Source organism: Panthera pardus, unplaced genomic scaffold, assembly GCF_024362965.1.
Source record: "Panthera pardus isolate Hobbes unplaced genomic scaffold, ASM2436296v1 HiC_scaffold_26, whole genome shotgun sequence".
NCBI lineage: Eukaryota > Metazoa > Chordata > Mammalia > Carnivora > Felidae > Panthera > Panthera pardus.
This window is the reverse complement of record NW_026526832.1, coordinates 15,222,917-15,244,955: the sequence shown is the minus strand read 5'-3', so window position 1 is coordinate 15,244,955 and position 22,039 is coordinate 15,222,917. Positions and strand designations below refer to the sequence as shown.

General features: G+C 40.4%; 1 protein-coding gene across 3 annotated transcripts in view; it reads right to left on the bottom strand.

Annotated features, from left to right (window-relative positions):
* Positions 1-17,060, bottom strand: part of MEMO1 (mediator of cell motility 1) — a 123,263-nt gene extending 106,203 nt beyond the window's left edge. For all 3 annotated transcript variants that reach the window (XR_008418052.1, XM_053891028.1, XM_053891026.1), the window contains exon 1: positions 16,952-17,060. Coding sequence is in view for 2 of the 3 variants with exons in the window: in XM_053891028.1 (XP_053747003.1) it covers positions 16,952-17,012 (61 nt within the window). In the remaining variant the exon portion in view is untranslated. The remainder of the gene's footprint in view (positions 1-16,951) is intronic.
* Positions 17,061-22,039: the final 4,979 nt, after the last annotated feature.

Below are 22,039 nucleotides of genomic sequence, written 5' to 3'. Positions count from 1 at the left end.
TGCAAGGATGAAAGATCCACTTCAAGTGGAGGATAGACTGATATTAATGAAAACAGTATGAAAACTTCATTGCTAAGATTTCAAATTCCAGATTGGAGTTAATCTCTCTTCTTCTTCTTTTTTTTTAATGTGTATTTATTTATTTTGAGAGTGAGAGAACATGCGTGCAAGCAGGAAAGGGGCACAGAAAGAGGGAGAGAGAATCTGCTGACATCACAGAGCCTGACGGGGGGCTCGAACTCATGAACTGTGTGAGATCATGACCTGAGTCTAAATCAAGTCAGATGCTTAACCAACTAAGCCACCCAGGCAACCCTGGAATTAATTTTTCTAAAAGTGCTTTTAGAAGTAGACCATCTTGATGTTGTTGTTGACAGTCTCACAGGTATATTGCATTTGTGTCATTCATCATATGTCAACTATATTTCAATAAAACAATTTTTAAAAAACTACAACTCTAGGGGCACCTGGGTCAGTTAAACATCCAACTTCAGCTCAGGTCATGATCTCCTGGTTCATGAGTTTGAGCCCTGCGTTGGCTCAGTGCTGACAGCTCACTCGGAGCCTGGAGCCCATTTCCAATTCTATCTTTTCCTCTCTCTCTGTACACCCCCCCCCACCCGCTCATGCTCTGTCTCTCAAAAATAAACAAACATTAAAAAAAAAATTTAGTTTTAGTATAGCATCAGAGTAGGATATCCACAATCATCTGAATAGTTCACTAAAATATTCTGCCCTTTTTCCAATTTCATATTTGTATGAAGCCAGATTTTCTTGATATGCTTCAGATAAAACAACATGTCACAACAAAATGAATGCAGTAACAGATATGAGAAGCCAGTTGTTTTCCATTAAACTAGACATTGAAAATATGTGCAAAAATGTAACAAGTGCTAATTTCTCATATTTTCCTTGTTTTGGAAAATAAAGTTATTTTCATTAAAAATGCTATTCATATTAACATGCAATGGGTTTTTATTATTTTTTAAATAAATTACACATATATTTTAAGTTTCTCAGTTTTAGTTTCTAATGACAGATATTGATAGATTAATTCACATGCCAAAAAAAGTGCTTTGGCGTTATCATTTTAAGGAGTATAAAGGGACTCTGAGACTGAAAAGTTTCAAAATAACTGCTAGAGATCTAATGATACTTTATGTAGCTATTCAATTCTGTATCACCTTACTGAATGCATCATAACTATCTTCCTTTGAAGAACCAGAATAAGCAATAACCAAAAAAGGGAATGTGATAGGTAGAATAATGACTATTGGTGTTATAACACAGAAAGACCTTCAAATACTGAATTTGTTAAGTACAAAAGTATAAAAGAATTATACAACACAGTATACTACCATTTGCTGAAAAGGTGTAGGAAATGATGACATATTCATATGTGCTTGTATATGCGTAACAAAACAATGGACAGACATGCAAGGAATTGATAAAAGCACACACCTACAAGGAAGGGGGAATATGAAATTTACAAAGGTGGTATAGGAATGAGCTTCTCAATTCTTTAATTTTTAAAACACATGAATGTATTCACAGTATTTTTAAATTTATAACTTAATTTAATTTAAAAGAAAATAATACTGGGGGTGCCTGGGTGGCTCAGTCAGTTAAGCGTTCGACTTTCACTCAAGTCGTAATCTCAAGGTTCATGGGTTGGAGCACCGTGTCGGGCTCTGTGCTGTCAGCCCAGAGCCTGGAGCCTACTCTTGATTCTAGGTCTCCCTCTCTTTCTGCCTCTTCCCTGCTCATGCTTTGTCTCTCTCTCTCAAAAATAACCATTAAAAAAATTAATTTAAAAGAAAATAACTCTAAACCAATATTAAGTATAATTCACATGTATTTTCAATTTCTAGGTTGCCCTGATATCAGGAAAAAAATAAAAAATAAAAAGTTACTTTTTTTTTTAATTTTTTTAATGTTTTTATATTGGGCTCAATGCTATCAGCACAGGGCCTGCTTCAGATCCTCTGTCCCAGTCTCTCTGCCCCTCCCCCCATTCGCATGCACACATGTACCCACTCTCTCTCAAAAATAAATTTTAGAGGCGCCTGGGTGGCTCAGTCGGTTGAGCATCCCACTTCAGCTCAGGTCATGATCTTGCGGTCTGTGAGTTCGAACCCCGTGTTGGATTCTGGGCTGACAGCTCAGAGCCTGAAGCCTGCTTCAGATTCTGTCTCCCTGTCTCTCTGCCCCTCCCCCGCTCATGCTCTGTTTGTCTGTCTCTCTCTCTCTCTCTGTCAAAAATAAATAAACATTCAAAAAAATTTTTTAATTAAAAAATAAATTAATTTAAAAAAATTTTTTTAAGAAAATATTCAGATGAGGGGAACGTGGGTGGCTCAGAATCAGTCAGTTAAGACTCCAGCTCACAATCGTGGCTTAGGTCATGATCTCTTAGTTTGTGAGATTGAGCCCCAGGTTAGGCTCTGTGCTGACAGCATACAGCTTGCTTGGGATTCTGTCTCCCTGTCTCTCTCTCTCAAACTCAAAACAAATAAACTTAAAAAAGAAAAGGTAGGGGCGCCTGGGTGGCTCAGTTGGTTAAGCGGCCGACTTCGGCTCAGGTCATGATCTTGCGGTCCGTGAGTTCGAGCCCCGCGTCGGGCTCTGTGCTGACAGCTCAGAGCCTGGAGCCTGTTTCAGATTCTGTGTCTCCCTCTCTCTGACCCTCCCCTGTTCATGCTCTGTCTCTCTCTGTCTCAAAAATAAATAAACGTTAAAAAAAAAAATTAAAAAAAAAAAAAAAGAAAAGGTAATTATTCAGGTGAAATTAGCAGTTATTTCATTAACTTTTTTGTACTTAAAAGATGTCACTGATGGAATTGAAAGCAAATTTAGATATTGCACAAGACAAAAAAAAAAAAAAATCAGTGAACTTAAAAGAAATTATCCAAAAGGAAGCACAGAGAGAAAGAAGAAAAAAATTCTGAATTAACTATAGGGCAATACCAAGCTATTTAGCATACTTTTAATTAGAGTCCAGAAAACAAAGGGGGTAAAAAGAAAAAATATTTGCGGTAATAATGATTATGACAAGTATTTTTCTAAATCTGCTGCTAACTATAACCCACAGATCCAAGAAACTTAGTGAATCCCAAAAAAGGATAAACTCAGATCACTCAAAGGCACATGATGATAAAATAGCAGGAAAATGGTAATAAGTTTAAAAAAAAAAAAAAAAAGCTTAACACAACCATAGGAAAACAAAAAAAAAAAAAACAACACTGTATTGAGAGAAACAAATACTTTTTTAAAAAATCACAGAATTCTCAGAAGCCGTGCAAGCCGAAATTCAATAAAACATTTATAAAGTGCCAAAAGAAGTAATGTCAACACACCTACTGAATTCTATATTTACCAAACCACCTATCAAAAATGGGGTAAAAAAGCTACAGTAATCAAAACAGTGCGGTAATGGAATAGGAAAGATAGACATAGAGACCAATGGACTAGAACTGAGTCCAGAAATAAACCCAAACATCTATAATCAATTGATTTGAACATTCAACAGAGAAAGAATAGTCTCTTCAACAAATGGTGGTGAGACAACTGGACATCCACATGCAAAAGAATAAAGTTGAACCCAAACCCACCCCATATACAAAACTTAACTCAAAATGAATCAACAACCTAAGTGTAAAAGCTAAAACTATAAACTATATAAAACTATATAAACTTATTTCTCAGAAGAAACTGCAGAAGCAAATCTTCATGATCTTAGGTTTGTCAATGGTTGCTTATACATCACCAAAGCACAAGTAACAAAAGAAAAATAAATAAATGAATGAATAAATAAATCTGAATTTCATCAGAATTAAAGTTTTTGTGCATGAAAAGATACTATCATGAAAGGAAAAGACCATCTATAGAATGGGAGAAAATACTTATAACTCATATGTCTGATAAAGGATTAATTTCCAGAATATCCAATGAATTCTTTTAATTTCATAAAACGAAACAAACCAATCTAAAAATAGGAGAAAGACCTGAGTAGACATTTCTCCAAAGATAATCTACAAATGGCCAATGAGCACATGAAAACATGTTCCATATCATTAGTCATTAGGATGGCTATTATCAAAGAAAAAAAGGGGGGGAAGAACAAGTGTTGGCAAGGATGTGAAGGAAGTAGAGCCCCTGTACATTGCTAGTAGGCATGAAGAATAGTGTGGCTGCTGTGGATATCAGTTTGCTAATTCCTCAAAGAGTTAAATATGGAATTACCCTATGACCCAGCAATTCTACTCCTAGACAGATACCCAAAACAGCTGAAAGCAGGGACTCAAGCAGATACCTGCACACCAACATTCACAGGACTATTAATTCCCAAAGTCAAAAGGTACAAACAACCCAACTCTGCATCAACAGATGAATGAATACAATATGGTTTATACATACAATGGATATTATTCAGCCTTGAAATGAAATGAAATTCTGACACATACTAATTTGGATACGGATGAACCTTGAAAACATATTAAGTAAAGAAAGTCATACAAAAAAGGACAAATATTTTATGAGTCCACTTAACCTAGACACCTAGGATAGGCAAATTCATAGATAAAGAAAGTAAAATGGTGGTTGCCAGGAGATGAGAAGAGGAATCAATAGGAAGTTAGTATTTAAGGAGTACAGACTTTCAGTTGGGGAAACCATTGGTGATGGCTGCAAATTATATTAATGTACTTAAATGCCACAGAAGTGTACACTTAGAAATTGGTAAAATAGCAAATTTCATGCTATGTGTATTTTACCACAATAAAAAAAAAAAGGGGGTCTTCGTATACCTAGGGCCTTGCTAGTTTATGCTAACAATATGATTTGTCGTAAATTCCTGTTTTTGTTTTCCTGATACCATGGGCCACACTGTATCACTATGAGCTCTGCAAAAGACAGGAGAGCTGGAGACTGATTAGTTAAGGTCAGTCACAAGAGTGCTCTATGCCTATAAGACTGACACCCCCAATAAAATAAAAACCTGGGATACCACGGCCCAAATGGGCTTCCCTGGCGGTCAAGACTTCACACTTGTTGTCAAATCATTGATGAGAGAATTTAACACTGTCAGAGCAACTGCACTGAGAGAGGACACACTGATACCTGATTTGTCCTGTACTCCACTATATTCACCTTTCCCTTTCTGTGATTTTCATCTGTATCCTTTCTCTGTAATAAACTGTACCTGTAAGTATAACAGCTTTTCTGAGTTCTAGGAGTCCTTCTAAGGGCTCATCAAACCTGAAGGTAGTCTCAGTGACCCCTGACACCGATGAAAAAGCATGTACCATACAAATATTACCTATGAGAAAGCTGGACTGGCTTTATTAATATAAAACAAGGAACACTTCAGAACAAAAAATATTACCAGATATAAAGAGGAACATACATAATAATAGTTAATTCAAGAAAACATAATCCCAAACATGTACATTAAATAAGACATTTAAAATACATGAATCAACAAATCAACAAAACTAAAAGGAACAATACACAAACCCAGAATTATAGTTGGGAATTTCAATACTGCTCTCAGGAACTAACATAAATAATAAAATAAGGAAAATCAATAGGAATGTAGAAGACTTAAATACAATAACCCAACTTAACCTAATTAACATTTAGAAAGCATTCCACCCCACAACTACAGAAAACATACATTATTTTCAAATGAACACAGAACATTCACCAAGACAGACCATGTAATGAGCCATAAAACAAGTCTATTGTTACTTATCTGGGCCCAAGGGAGAAAAACAGATGCAACATTTCCTAAACTTATTTGACCATAAAGCCTTTCTGCAAAGGCATCTCCAGGGACTACTGTTTCTCATCACACTTTGAGAAAAGCTATCCCACCCATTTTCACCCCTTCCTATTTCTACTCCTAGTTGTGACTAGCAAAATAAGGGAATTAGTAAAAATATCCTTTCCTTGGCTACTCTGCCCGAACTAGCCAATCTTGGGAAGTACCTGCAAAAGTCCTAAGGCAGGAATAAGCTTGACATATTTGGGAAACAGTAAGAGGGCCAGAATGGTTGGAACAGCATAAACAATAAGTGGTAGGAGATGAAATCAGAAAGTTGAGCAGAGGTCAGAGCATGTTAAGACCTTCTAAGCCTCAGTAAGAATTATGAATGTGATTTTAAGTATGAGGGGAGGGTTCTGAAAAATGACTATTATCTCATTCACATATTTAGAAGATACCTCTCTCTCGCTCTGTCTCTCTGTCTCTCTCTCTCTCTCTGTTGTGTAAAGAACAGAATGGAAAGTAGGCAACAAGTTGAGAAGCTCTGGCAATAGCATAAACGATGTCGAAGAGCAGAGCAGCCTAGACAAGACTGAAATGTGTATGTCAAAGAAAAAACTCCAAGGCAAATCTATATTAACTGCACTGAGATGTCTTCAAGCATTTTTTTTTTTTAAGTTTTTTTTTTTTTTTACGTTTATTTATTTTTGAGACAGAGAGAGACAGAGCATGAATGGGGGAGGGTCAGAGAGAGGGAGACACAGAATTGAAACAGGCTCCGGGCTCTGAGCTGTCAGCACAGGGGCCCGATGCGGGGCTCGAACTCACGGACCTCGAGATCGTGACCTGAGCCGAAGTCGGCGCTCAACCGACTGAGCCACCCAGGCGCCCCTTCAAGCATTTTCTTTACTTGGGTCCTGGGCTATCTCATTCTCCACCTAATGAGATGCTCAGTTGGTCTTCCTTACATGATCTCCCTCACCTACCCAACCTCTTCAGGTTGGAATCGTTTTAAGGCTTAGTCATGAACCTCTTTGGCCTAGCTATTCCCATTCTTGTGATTTCACCGGACACTTGGCTTTAAATACCATCTATATAATGATAATTCCCAATTTTACATCTCCAGTCTAGGCCTCTCCCCTAAAGTCTAGGCTCATGTACCCACGTGACTTACAGTAAGTACCTCAAAATTTAACAAACCAAAATAGAGCTCCTAACCTTCCTCTACCAATTTTTTTTTTTTTTCTCATAAGTCTTCCCTACCTCAGGTGGTAGCAACTCCATTACTGCAATTTCTAACAGATAAACCTTAAGAAATATCCGTGACTGGAGCGCCTGGGTGGCTCAGCCGGTTAAGTGGCCGACTTTGGCTCAGGCCATGATCTCATGGTTTGTGACTTTGAGCCCTGCATCGGGCTCTGTGCTGACAGCTCAGAGTCTGGAGCCTGCTTCAGATTCTCTGTCTCCCTCTCTCTCTGCCCCTCCCCCACTCACACTCTGTATCTCTGTCTCTCAAAAAAAATGAATAAACATTTTAAAAATTAAAAAAAAAAAAAAAAGAAAGAAAGAAATACCTGTGACTTATTTCTCTCATACCCCACTTCCAAGTATGGCAGCAAATCCCGTCAGCTCTACCTTCAAAATATATCCAGTAACCAATCACTCTGACCTGCCTCCACTGCTATTATTACTCAATGCCAGCCTTTATCATCTCTTACTTGGATTAGTGCTTACTCGTAACTGGTCTCTCTGGTTCTGCCCTTGCCACCGGCTTCACCACTCCCTGACACTCACTACAGCGTCAAGTGATTCTAGTAAATCTAAATGGAGCCTGTCATCAACTGCTCAAAACCTTCCAACAGCTGTCTCACTCAAGAAAAGTCCTTACAATGGTCTTCAAGACCTATCTGACCAAAGCACCTGTGTGCCTCTGCTCCAGCCATTTACTTTTAACCTCATATCACACTACTCTATCCATGTCACTTCATACCAGTTGCAATGGCCTCCTTGCTGTTTCTCCAATACTCCAAGCCAGCTTTAGCTTCAGGACCTCTGAACTTGACGTACCTTCAGCCTAAAATTATCTTGGCCTCTAGGGGCGCCCGGGTGGCTCAGTCGGTTAAGAGTCTCATGCTTTCAGCTCAGGTCATGTGAGTTTTGTGAGTTTGAGCCCCATGTCAGGCTCTGCACTGTGTGGAGCCTGCCTGGGATTCTCTCTTTCTCCATCTCTCTCTGCCTCTCCCCCACTCATGCTGTCTTTGTCTCTCAAAAATAAATAAACTTAAAAAATTATCTTGGCCTCTAAAATTACCTACAATGCAAGGCTTGCTCTCTCTCCTTTACTTCAAGTCTTCACTCAAAGTCATTCAAATGAAGTCTTCCCTTTCAATGTTATTTAAAATTGCAAACTTCCCTCCGATTCTTAAACATTTTTATGCACCAGCAGCTCTGATTTGCTTTATAATTCTCCATAGCACTTTCCCATGTCTAATATACTATATATTTTACTTACTTACCTTATTTATTGTCTATCTCCTCCAAACAGAATATACACTCTAGGGATTTTTGTTTGTTTCATCTCCTGCTACACTACTAGTCCCTAGAGCAGTACCCTTCACACAGAGCTCAATTTATTCAATATTGAATCACTGAATGTTAAACAAAGCCTCTCCAGAAGTATCAAGTTTTGTTCGGCCTGATTCAAATTCTGGGACCAGCCTAATTAAAATAAACCAATTCCTTTACCAGTATTTATTTTCTATGAATAATATTCAATATTCATAAGTGTTTCTAGTCACACTTTTATTATTTTATAATCTAAAACATTTATTTAACAATTATAGAGATGCTTACTGACTCCAAATAATTCCACTTCTCTCTTACTCCAGCAGCACTACAAACAAAAAACAGTAGCCTTCAGCCAGAAGTCCTGTGTTCAAATCCTAGTTCGCCGTTTACCAGTAGTATGACTCAGGCAATTTAGCATCCTCCAAGTCTTAGTTTCTCATCAATAAGAGAGGAAGGAGGGGGTGGATTAAAGCCTGCCTGCCTTACCTATCCTATACCTAATCACAGGATTATTGTGAAAATCAAAAATGTATGAGAAAATGCCTTATAAACCATAAGATATACACAAGTGTGAGTTAAATGTCAATAGTTGAGAAAAAACCTGAAGAGCAGAAAACTTCAATGTTTGGAGCAGCATATCTCACCATATCTCCTTGCAGTCAGACTGGCTGCCTGCAATCAGACTCCTCCACTTAAATATACCTTAAACAAGTTATTCAACCTCTCTGAGTCATTATTTCCACATCCATAAATGGAGACAATACCAACCTTGTAGTGTCCTTGAGGATTACAGATTATATACAAATATAGGAAACGTACCCATGGAATATGTTTAATGAAGGACATTTTTGCTATCATCCTGGTCTTTCAAATGGACAAAAATCCAAAAGGAGATAACTACAAACTATACCATGGAGGTAAGAAAGATGACTTTGACTTGGAAAATACATGAGAAAAAACAAGAAGGAAAGTGAGAAAGAGCCAGTGGTAATCAAACAAAACTTTAACAGTTTGCCTATTAAATTTGTTCTTTCCTTCTTGCCTTTTTCCAAGTAAAACAGCAGGATGAAATGCAAAGAAAAATCAGCATACAGAACACTGTATCTAGTAACCTAAAAAGTTAATTTTAAGACTAAATATTATACATATAATCTCTTTACTTCAAAGGAGAATATCTTTATTAGACAGTTTTTCAATTTCTCACACACCGAGATGTATTTTGACACTCTAAACTCAAGGCACATGTCAAAAAAGTAAAACAATTGCAGTTTTCCAACCACAGCTCCCTGACAAAATTTTATTAAAAGTTTAGAAATATGGCAAAATGAATAAAACAACTCAAAAAGTAAAACTGCAATTAAGACATATATCATACAGGGGTGCCCAGGTGGCTCAGTCAGTTAAGTGTCCAACTTGAGCTCAGGTCATGATCTCACAGTTCATGGGTTTGAGCCCCATGTCAGGTTCTGTGCTGACAGCATGGAGCCTGCTTCAGATTCTGTCTCTCTCTCTCTCTCTCTCTCTCTCTCTCTCTCTCTCTCTGTGCCCTTCCCCCATACTCACACACACATGCTCTCTTTCTCTCTCTCAAAAATAAGCATTAAAAAAAAATTTTTTTTTAAGATATATATCATACAAACACTTCAAGAATGTTTTCTGAAATCATCAGACTTTGCTATATTTCCTTGATTCCAGGACACCAGTAATTATGAGATGTACCATCAATATAACAACCATTTTTGGGGACAGGGTAGGGGGGAAAGGCCCCACATTAAATATACACTTAGACATACCAATTTCAAAAAACATTTAAACAGGGCACCTGGGTGGTTCAGTCGGTTAAGCATCCAACTTCAGCTCAGGTCATGATCTCACAGTCCATGAGTTAGAGCCCTGTGTTGGGCTCTGTGCTGACAGCTCAGAGCCTGGAGCCTGCTTCAGATTCTGTGTCTCCCTCTCTCTGCCCCTCCCCTGCTCATGCTCTGTCTCTGTCTGTCTCAAAAATAAATAAAAACATTTAAAAAAAAATTTTTTTAAACATTAAAACATAATGTATCCTTCTGGAATGCTGACAACATTCTATTTCTTGATATAACAGGCTGGTTACATAGAGTATGTTAAATCTGAATATTCATCAAAGTGTACACTTGAATACTTTTTCTGTATCTACATTTAGTTCAACAAAAAAAATTTATGTAATATACCTACTTCATACACATACAGCTATCAACCAGATGAATTATTGATATAAATATGAAAGGTAAAAAGATAAAGCTTTTAGGGGTGCCAGTGTGGCTCAGTCAGTCTGTTGGGTGGCTAACATCAGCTCAGGTCATGATCTCACCATTGGTGAGTTCGAGCCCCGCATCGGGCTCTGTGCCGAAGGCTCAAAGCCTGGAGCCTGCTTTGGATTCATTCTCTCTCCTCTCCTCTCTCTCTCTCCCTCTCTCTCTCTCTCTCTCTCTCTGCCCCTCCCCTGCTCATGCTCTGTCTCTCTCCCTCTCAAAAATAAATAAACATTTAAAAAATTAAAAAAAAAAAAGATAAAGCTTTTGAAAGAAAACATGGGGGGTGGGGGACAGTGCCTGGGTGGCTCAGTTGATTATGAATCTGATTTTTTTATTTCAACTCTTGATTCCAGCTCAGGTCATGGATCTCATGACCTCCTCTGTGCTATCAGCCAGGAGCCTGCTTGGGATATTCTCTCTCCCCCTCTCTCTGCTCCTCCCCTGCTCGTTCTCTCTCTCTCTCTCTCTCTCTCTCTCTCTCTCTCCCTCTCCCTCTCCCTCTCCCTCTCCCTCTCTCTCTCAAAATAAATAAATATTTAAAAATAAAAATTAAAAATTAAACATAGGAAAGTAGTTTCATAACAATGACATAGGCAGAGATTTCACAAATGGAAATTAAAAAGCACTAACCAATTGACAGACTAGACTTCTTTAAAATTAAGCACTTTGAATCACCAGGACAAAATTAAGCACTTTGATTCACCAGGACACCAAGATCCTGGAAGGGCTAGCTACAGAGTAAAAAATACCTGCAATATATAAATCTAACAAGACTATAACCACAATATGTATAGAACTACAAATCAATATGAAAAAAGTAAACAACCTAATAGAAAAAGACCCAAAGACTTTGTAACAGATACTTCACAAAAGCAGAAATCCAAATGGCCAATATCATAGGGTCCCTAATATAAAAAGGTGTTCAACTTTATTAGTCATCAGGAAAATAAAATTAAAACTACAATGCAATACCACTACCTACCAATCCAGAATAAGTAAAAATAAAAAGACTGACAATAATAAGTGTTGACAAAGATACAGAACAACTAGAACTCATACACTGGTGGTGGGAGCATAAATTCGTAAAACCACTTTCCAAAGCTTTAGCAGAATCTACTAAAAATGAGCATACCATAATCATGACTTAACAATTCCACTGTAGGGGTGCCTGGGTAGATCAATCGGTTAAGCAGCCAACTCTTAATTTCAGATCAGGTCATGATCTCATGGTTTGTGGGATCGAGCCCTGAATCAGACCCCTCATTGAGCGTGGAGTCAGCTTGGGATTCTCTCTCTCTGCCCCTTTCCAACTTGCCGTGTAATGCGCTCGCGCGCGCTCGCTCTCTCTCTCTCTCAAAATAAATTTTAAAAAAAAACCTTTTTTTTACCAGAAAAAAAAGTACAGCTATGTTCATTGCACCAAATAATCCAGTGTCCACCAACAGGAGAATGAATAAACTGTGGTATACTCACATAACAGAATAAAGCAAGAAGAAAAAACAAATTACAACACAACAGGGGTTAATCTCATAAATATAATATTCTGAGCAAAAGAAGCTCAAATAAGATATACTTTATGATCCTACTTTATATAGAGTTCAAAAACAAGCAAAACTTTTCTAGTGTTAGAATACAAAGAACACAGCAGGGGTTGGGGATTCCAACACTGATATGTTTCTTTAGCTGGGTACTGATTACACGAATGTGCTTATAATGTGAAAATTCATCTAGTCATATTTTCTAAAGGCATGTTACACTTCTTTAAAAGTCTTGTATAAAATGAGGTCCCCAACTGGTGAAAGGATTTCTAATCCTTTCCCACCACCAACATTCTTCATTGGTAGTACACTCAGAGATTTAACTAGCAATGATCTTATATCACGCTGCTGTTCTTCAGGATTTAAACAATCAAGATCTTTGTCCATATTTACTATATGTGAAGCACTTTAACATTCATTCATTCAAATACTTACTAAATACCTACTAAGTATAAAATCTGTTCTGAGTACTCAGGGTACAAAAAATGAGTAAGATATTGCTCCTAGCTTCAAGCAATTCCTAACGTTACGGAAGACCACACATACAGAGAACCAGGTAAATGTATAAAGCTAAGCACGGGACGTTATGAGAGTACAAAGGAACATCAAAAACAGCCAGGAAGAGGCAAGGCAACAGGATAGGCTTCTTGGAGGTATGAACACCTGAGTCTTTAAAAGAGTAGGAATTATCCTGGCAAAGTGCATTCCATCAGACAAACAGCTTGAGTAAAAAAGCACAATGTATTTAAAGAAACAATTAGAGCTGCTACATGTTGCTTTAAGGGGTGGTAAAAGCAAGGACTGGGATGGGGTAGAAGGGAGTGGCCAAAAAGGAGGATGCCAAGTCATGAAGAAACAGACCTTTTCCAACAAGCAAGATGGTCAGTGAGATTTATGTAAAGGAATTATGTGGTCAGAAGATTATTCAGGGAGCTACGTGGAGGATGGACTTAAGGAGGATAAGACTGGCAGAAAGAAGGCCAGTTAGGAGGCAGTTATAACTGTCTTGATATAAGACAGTAAGAGCCTGAAATAATGAAATAAAAGCTATAAGAGAAAATATAGAGTACAGATACATTATGCTGCTGGTCTAGAGATCACACTTTGAGAACCACTAACCTACACTAGAAGCATATTTTTACTGTAAAATACTGGCATATTTTTCTGTAAAGGGCCTAAATATTTTAGGTTTTACAGGCCACGCAGACAGTTTCTACTGTGCTTTTTGGTTTATGCTTGTTTTTTAAACCCTTTGAAAATTGAAAACCATTCTTAGTTAGTGGACTTTACCAAAAAAAAAAAAAAAAAAAAAAAAAAGACCGCAGGCTGGATCTGGGCTGTGGGCATAGTTTGCTGATCCCTGCTATACGCAGGTAAAGAACTGAGGGTTAACCTTCCTATGAGATTAATTTTCCTAAAATGCTACTCACATATTAGCTCCCTACTCAGAAACTTCTCCCTTGGTTCTGACTGCCTACTGAATAAGTCAAATCACTATTATGCATAGCATTCACAGGCATCCATACTGTAGCACCAACCTACTTACCATTCCAGGCTCAAGAACTACACCCAAGTGTGAACCTTCCATTCTTATTAAATTGATCTATTCACATTATTTGTCTCTGTATTTTGTGGTGTTCCCCAATGTTCTTTTCTCCTCTCCAAACCCACCTAAATACCATTCCTTCAAAGCACAATTCAAATCCTACCTTAAAGTGATTCCACAATCCTCAGAACTCCTATAAAAGCACTCCTAATTTCTCCAAAATGTATTTGCTGTCTTATTACCTACTTTAAATAAACCGTAAATTCCTCGAGGGCAGGGAATAATTTAGACTTCTATTAGTGGATCTAGCATATAACAAGAAGTAAATAAAAACAAAGATATATATGTGTATGTACATGTAACATATATAAGTACACACACACTTTTTTTTTTTTTTTTCTGAACTGAAGCAAATGTGATTTCACCCATAACCAAATACTTTAATTCTATGGACATGATCTGAATGATGTAGGAAGAACAGAATGACAATCCACAATGACATCTCTCTCCTATTACTCAAGTTTTTAAGAGTAGTTCACCAGGGAAAACAATAATAACACAAGTAAAACTTTTCCAATGGTCAAAGTTATCAATATAGGTACACTGGGTAATGTTAAACAAGTTACCAAACCAAGTTGAAGTTTACTTATTTTTACTTCACTTATTTCTCAAATACAAAATAAGCTTTTACAACTACACTGCTTTAAATTCATCCTTAATAATTACTTAAATTTAGGGGTGCCTGGGTGGCTCAGTCGGTTGTCTGACTTTGGCTCAGGTCATGGTCTCTCGTGGGTTCAAGCCCAGCGTCGGGCTCTGTGCTGACAGCTCAGAGCCTGGAGCCTACTTCGGATTCTGTGTCTCCCTCTCTCTCTGCCCCACCAGGCTCGCGCTCTGTCTCTCTCTCTCAAAAATAAATACACATTAAAATTTTTTTTTTAAAAATAATCACTTAAGTTTAAAGTCACACACACACATATATATACATACACACAAGACACTCATGCTCTGAATTTTTTTAACAATGAAGTTGTCTATAACTATTCACATTATCAAAATGGCATTATTGATTTCTTTGAAAGTTTAGGGAAATAAGATTGTATTTCAAATGTTTTAAGAAAACAGTCCATTACAGGAATTGTTGAATCACTATACTGTACACCTGAACCTAACACTGAAAAAAATAAAATTATGCTTACACACACACACACACACACACACACAAAGAAAGAAAGAAAGAAATTACTTCATTTTCATTCCCTAATGATAGCTATACTTAGAGAATGTTTTGAGCCGGATAAAAGAATTCCCATATTTGAGATTATTGAAGAAGTCTCTTCAAGTCCAAAGTGTCAACTCTGCCTTATTTTATTACCCAAAGAATGTTCAAGAAACTATAAAGATTCCTCCAGAATCCTTTGTTGAAATTTCAATGCAAGCTACAAAAAAAAAAAAAGTTTAAAACACTTAACACTTATAGAAAGGCATAGAAAACAAAACCAAAAGAAATAAATCAAAAGAAGGCCATGAAAGTGAAAACTGAGACTTTTTAACCTTCAAAATACACTGAAGAAGCTTAGTGACTTACAACCCTGAAAAGACTATAATTGATAAACTGGATGTTAACAATACACTAAATTGGAGGGCAAACCCAGGAGCTAGGGACTCCCCCATTTCTCAGTTCCTGTTCTGCCTAGTACACAGTCTTGGGCACAGCCCATGTGTTGAACAAGAAAAGCTTAACTGACACTCTCAGGTTGTGAGAAATGATTAAATGTTTATGAAGTACTTTAGGACCATGAAGGTAAGTCAAATGTCATTTGCTTAGTACAAAACTACAGCTACCTGTTAGGCTTGCAAATTATGATTCTTTTGTGTCTTCCTAAGGCAGCGAATCTTCAGTGAGTCAGTAAAGTGCATGTATTTATGAGCTCGTTCAGCAACTTCAGAGCAATGAATTTTCCTCCAAATCTTTGCTGTCTCACAAACCATGTCACTAGCCAATCCAACTATTTGCAAAAGGAAACATGAAGCGATCCACGTTAAAGTTAGGTCTAGTTATTGATAAGCCAATACCAAATGACTGAAAACTATTAGGAATCACAGGGGAACTTTTCTTTGTTAACTTACCAGAAATGTGACTCCTGAAAGTAATCCCAGGAAACAGTCGCTCTAACAAAACGTTTATTAAAGGGAAAGTCCCTAGGCTTTCTTAAAGAGCTCTAAAACGTTTTTAGGCAGTGTGGACAGAAGCCTCCGTTCGCTCAGACCCTAATCTAATTCCTTAGGTACTTCAGCACCTGCGTGGTGCTGAGCGACTAGAGAGTGGTGAGGCTGCTGAGCAAAAGTGCTGATGCCAATCCCAGCTGCCCCCTTCGTGAATGACAGTAACAATGAAAACACTGACAAAAGAGCTGGGAGGCCACCCCAAGCCACCGCCTGGCAATACTTCTACTCTACCCCCAACACACAAGAGCTGCAAATCCCAGAAAAGACCCCGCTCCCGCAGACCTCACGGGCGGAGCCGTGGGCTCCGGTCCGGCAACGGGAAAAAGTACTACCCCGCGCACTCCTCTCCAGACAGCTGAGCACCTTAAAGGTGAGAGCGGAGCGCTGCCTCCTGCCAAACTGCCAGCGGAGGAGGGAGAGGACTTCCTCGCGGGAGAGGGGAGAGCGGACGCGGCCGTGCACGCCGCCAGACGGAGGACTGCCCCGGTGGCGGGCGCCGCTCGGACCGCCGGCGGGGAGCAACCGCGAGCACAGGAACGCGCGTCCCTCCCTCGGCGCCGGGTGGGGGAAGCGGGGCTCGGGCGCCGGGCAGACCGTCCTCTCGGGGGGGGGGGGGGGGGGGTGGTGGCAGCGGCCGGCCGCCCGCCCGCCTCCCGGGAGCCGGAGGCGGCGACCAGCAGACTCGGGTCCGGGAGCTCCGGGAGCGCATTCCCTCCTCCAGCCGGGTCCCGAGGGAGGGCGCAGGCTGCCGAGGCGTCCACTCTCCCTCTCGCCCAACTCCGGGCTGAGCGAGAAGGGCGGCCGGCCCCGGGCTGCCCGGCGGGCTGCCACCCGGGTGGGGGAGGCGGCGAGGCCGGCCTCCGGGCCGCTCCCTCCCCACGCGGTCCGCGGCCGGCGGCCGTCCGCGCCCTCGTCCCTCCCGCCGCCGCGCGGGGCCGGGCCGCCGACCTCGGGCGGCCGCGGGCGCGGGGCCAGGCGGCGGCGGCGGGCTGACGGGCCGGCCGGCCTGGGGCCCTACCTGAGGCTGTGTACCAGCTCCCGGCGTGACTGGCTTCCCGGCAGACCACTCGGTTGGACATCTTGGTGCCTGTGCCGCCTATGGTGCACGAGGATGAATGAGGAGGCGGCGGCGGCGGCGGCAGGAGCGGCTCCGCGAGGGGACGAGACACCGCGGGCCCAGCCCAGGAGGAGGCGGCGGCGGGGAGGGGATCGGCCCGGCCCAGGAGGAGGAGGAAGAGGAGGAGGCGGCGGCCCAGGAGGAGGAGATGGCAGCCGGGGCGGTGGCAGAGGCAGCAACAATCACCACAAACTCCGGCGACCGCCGGAAGATGGGGCCCGCGGCGGCTTCAGCGAAGCCCGGAACGCCCTGGCCCCGGCCCCCGGCCTCGCCGCTGCTCCCCAGCCGCGGCCGGTTCCGCCGAGCCGCCCCCACGGCCCCCTCCCCTCCCAGCTGGCCTCCCCGAGCCACCGCCGGTGACCCCACCCCCGTGACTCCGCGCCCGCCCCCTCCCCCCACCCCCCGCGGGACTCCCCGCACCCACCCCCACCCCCGGCAGGGCCCTCCTGCCCGCCCGGCCGCTGGCCCGCGGGCCCCGCCCCGCCCCGCTCCTCCTCCAGCCGCGCGGCGAGGTTAACGGCGGAAACCGGACAGGCCGGCCGGCATCTGGGGTCGGGCGGCCCCGCGAGGAGGCAGCGGCGGCTGCAGCTCCGCGCACACAAAAGCCCAGGGCCGGGGCCTGAACCGGGGAAGGCAGACCCAGAGACGAGCCAACGCTTCCTTACTCGCCACTCTAACGGGTCCTGCCCACTGAGCATGCCCAGCAGCCGCTGCCAGGCCCGCCGAGGAATCTCAACGTGCACGCTCCGCTCTCCGGGGTTTAGCGGCAGCAGAGGCTTTGGGGGGGGGGCGGGGGGGAGGGTGCGGGGAGCAGGACGCAGCCGCAGGGCAAGCCCCCTCCCCCAGCCAACTTCCTTAAATGTAGAGCTCCGAGGGCACGCCGATGCGGTTTTCCACGAGGACAGTCCAGTTTGCCCTTCCCCCCCCCCACCCCCATCATGCACACGAATTTTTAGTGAATTCACACCCCCAAGGTTTCACTCCCAGGGATGCGAGCTCGTGGCCACGCTGGGAAGTTCATTTGTAGAAACAGGCACATGGTGGTGTGCCTGTGGTCCCGCAAATTCTAGTTTTTGCTTCACTGGGCCACCCTGACCACCTACCTAATCCTGGCTTTGACTACTATAAACGTTGTTTCATTTTATATGGATGGAAGTGCCTGTCTTAACTCCCTAATTGAGATTCAAGTGTGATATACCTAGCATCAGTTATTCTCTATGAAAAGGGAATAATTTATTCAAGGAGTGTCCCTAGAATTACAAGAGTTAATAAATGTAAAGAGCCTGACATAGTATGCATACAACATTTCCTCCTCTTATAAATCCAACTTTTCCACAGAAGTTCCAGGAACAAAGAATTCCTTTAAAATTATAGAGGAATCACAGTAAAGTAGGATATCTTGGACCTCTGAGGAAGTGTTAAATTACTTGTCCTGTTCCCATCCCTCCTCCCACCTTTTCAGCTTAAAGGCCCAAGGATCTTGTGTGAGATCCCAGGCCTAAAAACCTGGTCAAATACTGGACCATTTCTGACTTTCACACCTTCTTCTACACAGTTATTAGACAAAAAAAATTTTTTTAAAAATCTATTTTTATTTTAGACTGACCTGTATTTCTTTACTCAATTTTTAACCCTCTCACTTTACCACTAACCTGCCCAAATATAAACATATTTTACAGCCAAAAGAAAAAAAAATGTGCCAAGTAGTCAATTTAAAGATAACAAAAAGGCGGGCTGGAGCTCTAATTCCATGGTACTCTTCTTGGAATACCAAAACTCAGTGGCAAATGATGACATGGTAAATCGGTAAACTTTTCATTATAAATTTCAAGAAAACTGTTGATACAGTTAATATGGCATTGATAAGCAGTGGTAGTTCCTCAAGTTAATGACTCCTAATTGTGTTTCTATGGCCCCAAAAAAGACAGGGAAGGGATATTGGATACAATGAACTAAGAAAGCTTCATATTTCAGGCTGGTCAAATTAGAAAATCAGATTTGAGTCCTGGCTGTCACTGATCAGCTATGTGATCATGGGCATCTAGTGATTTAACCTTTTCAAGCCTCAGTTTTCTCATCTGTCAACATGCAAAAAATAATATCTAACTCACAGGCTTGCTGTGAGATTAAGTGAAAATAATCTGAAAACAATTTATAAGCTGTTCTTGGTTTATTCTTAACATTATCCTCTACTCCTAGCAACAACTCTAGGTCTCATTCCAAACTAGTAATTTAATTTAAATTTAAGCTTCCTCCCTATGGAAATGCTCTGTTGAAGGCTTCTTTCCCCCGAAGGAGTTTTCTTCCTGGTCAAACTCAGCAAAGACCACAATGCCAACAGAAGTGAAAGGTTAAAAGATCTACTATTATCTCTAGAATGCTCTCAAAATATCCCATCATTATTCCTCCTGTCCATCTTTTATTCAAGAACAGACTCCTGAAAGAAATATGTTGAAACTATTCACTTACCTCCCCTTAAATTAATGGAGATCCATATAATGCAAAATATTCATTTCATATCCTAGGAGAAGCCTGTGTGGCAATACTGTGCAATTCCTGTGTTATATCCTGTATTATATACAATTTCCATTATATCCACCAGGGGTTTGGATTTGACACTCCATAAACATCAGTCACAGCAAAGGGCAAGGAAGAATTCCTCACTAATACAGTCCTTATGAAGCAAAGACTTTAATAAATAAGGCACCACTAGTCCCAGAACCCAACATTCATAGCCCAACATATTTTCTGAAACAGCATGTCATATATTCACTGCATCAGTCTGTACTAGCAAACAACTAACACAACCACAATACCCATCAATATGAGTCTTGTTAAACTAGGATATATCCACACATATGCACCCGTTAAAAAGAATAGGTGGTGCTATATACTGGTATGGAAAGCTTTAAAAAAATTTTTTTAAAGCAAACTGGAAAACAATGTTTAAAGTATGCTATGATTAATGTAAAAATGAATACTTGGAAGTATTCTCGTACACTTGCATATATACAGATTACCTCCAGAAGGAAACACAATAAATTGTAAAGGTACTTGTTTAGGTGGCCAAAGCATAAGGATGGACAAAAGATTAAACTTGTGCCATCTACATATATACCTACACACACACACACACACACTACTTACATCTTTAGACTTCATGTTTGGAATCTACATGACAATATTAAATTGACCATTTTTATAATTTATTTATCCATGGTTGGCAGCTTGAGGAGCAGCCTACTACTTACTAAAACCCCCATATCTGAAAAATATTCTAGAATAAAACTACAGAGTTTTGGACAAATCAACGTTGAGAGAAGACTTTAACATAAAGATGCTCTTTTGATTTCAATTAAAACTGGTACTCTTAAGGGGCACCTAGGTGGCTCAGTTGGTTGAGCGTCTTACTCTTGATTTCAGCTCAGGTCATGATGTCATGGTTCATGGGTTCAAGCCCCACATGGGGCTCTGTGCTGACAGTGGAAGCCTGCTTGGGATTCTGTCTCCCTCCCTCTCCGCCCCTTCCCCACTCATGCTTGTTCTCACTCTCAAAAATAAATAAAAATAAATTTTTAAAAATGACATTCTAAGAAAGACAAATACCATTATGATTTCACTTATAGGCAGAATCTAAAAAACAAAACGAATGAATAAACAAAAAACCAGAAACAGACACATAAATACAGAGAATAAACTGATGGTTGCCTGAGGGGACAGGGTTGGGGGAATGAGCAAAAAACTGGTAGAGTGGGAGGTGCAGGCTTCCAGTGATGGAATAAGTCACAGGGTGGAAAGGAACAACACAGGGAATATATATAGCCAATGATACTGTAATAGTGTTGTGTGGTGAAAGAAAGTAGCTATACTGTGAGCACAGCAAAACTTAGAGTTGCCGAATCACTATGTTGTAAACCTGAAACTAATGTAACATTGTGTGTCAACTATACTTCAGTTAAAAAAAAATTTTAACTAGTACTCTAAACTGTCAGTCAACTTTGCCCTTCCATTAGAAGTCAAATTTTATAAGTAATATCTATTAAACACTTAACTATGTACCTGACACTAAGCTAACTACAGATTTAGTGATTCCTATTGAGATGAAAATTTGTTCACTTCTAATTTTTTGGAAAAAATTTTTCAAAACTTTTGTCAAATGTATTGTTAATATTACTTAGAATTCCCAGAAATGAAACAACTGAGTCAAAAGATTTAGGGTTTGTTTTGTTTTGTTTTTTTTAAGTCTGACAAGAGGGTTTTTTTGAAAGAAAATTCATGTTCATTACTGCCTGGCCCTTTTATCTCTGGTGACCTATTTTCCACTATTATATTACTTTCCTAATTTAAATTTAGAGATTTTTAAACAAATAGATTCTCAGTGATAGCCATTTACAGCTTTCATCTTCGTCCTTCATTTCTACAGGTTGATGACAGGTATCAGGCATCCGATTTGTTAATGCCTTTTTGGAATCCAGTCCAGAAAAATATCTGGCTACAAGATTTTATGCTATCCCTACAACCATTCTATCAGGAAGCAGGAAGTTATCAATCCTAAAATCTCACTATACCTTCTCCTAAATGAGATTTAAGCAAAGGTTCAATATTCTTTCTATAGGATTGTCAGAATTAAGTAGACAATATCATTCTACCCAAGCCATTTTTCTTTTTTTTTCAATTCAAGGTCTCCGTTTCCTCTATGAATCTATGCCTAATTTGCTCTCCTCATCTTCCCACTAAGCTATCTACCAACATAATTCACAAATTCTCTGTAACACGTAGCACTTCTTACTCTATTTCTATAGTTGTTTACTAAACAATAACCTACCCAAATAAGTGTTCAAAGGGTAGGAATGGCTTCTATAATGTAATTGCCAGCTACACATAAAATACCTCATCAAAGTGTAGTAGAAACTTTCTTAACTGGTTTCTACTTCACTAACTTACTGGAGTAAGTGATGCTCTCCATTCCCATAGTCAAATATAAGTTGA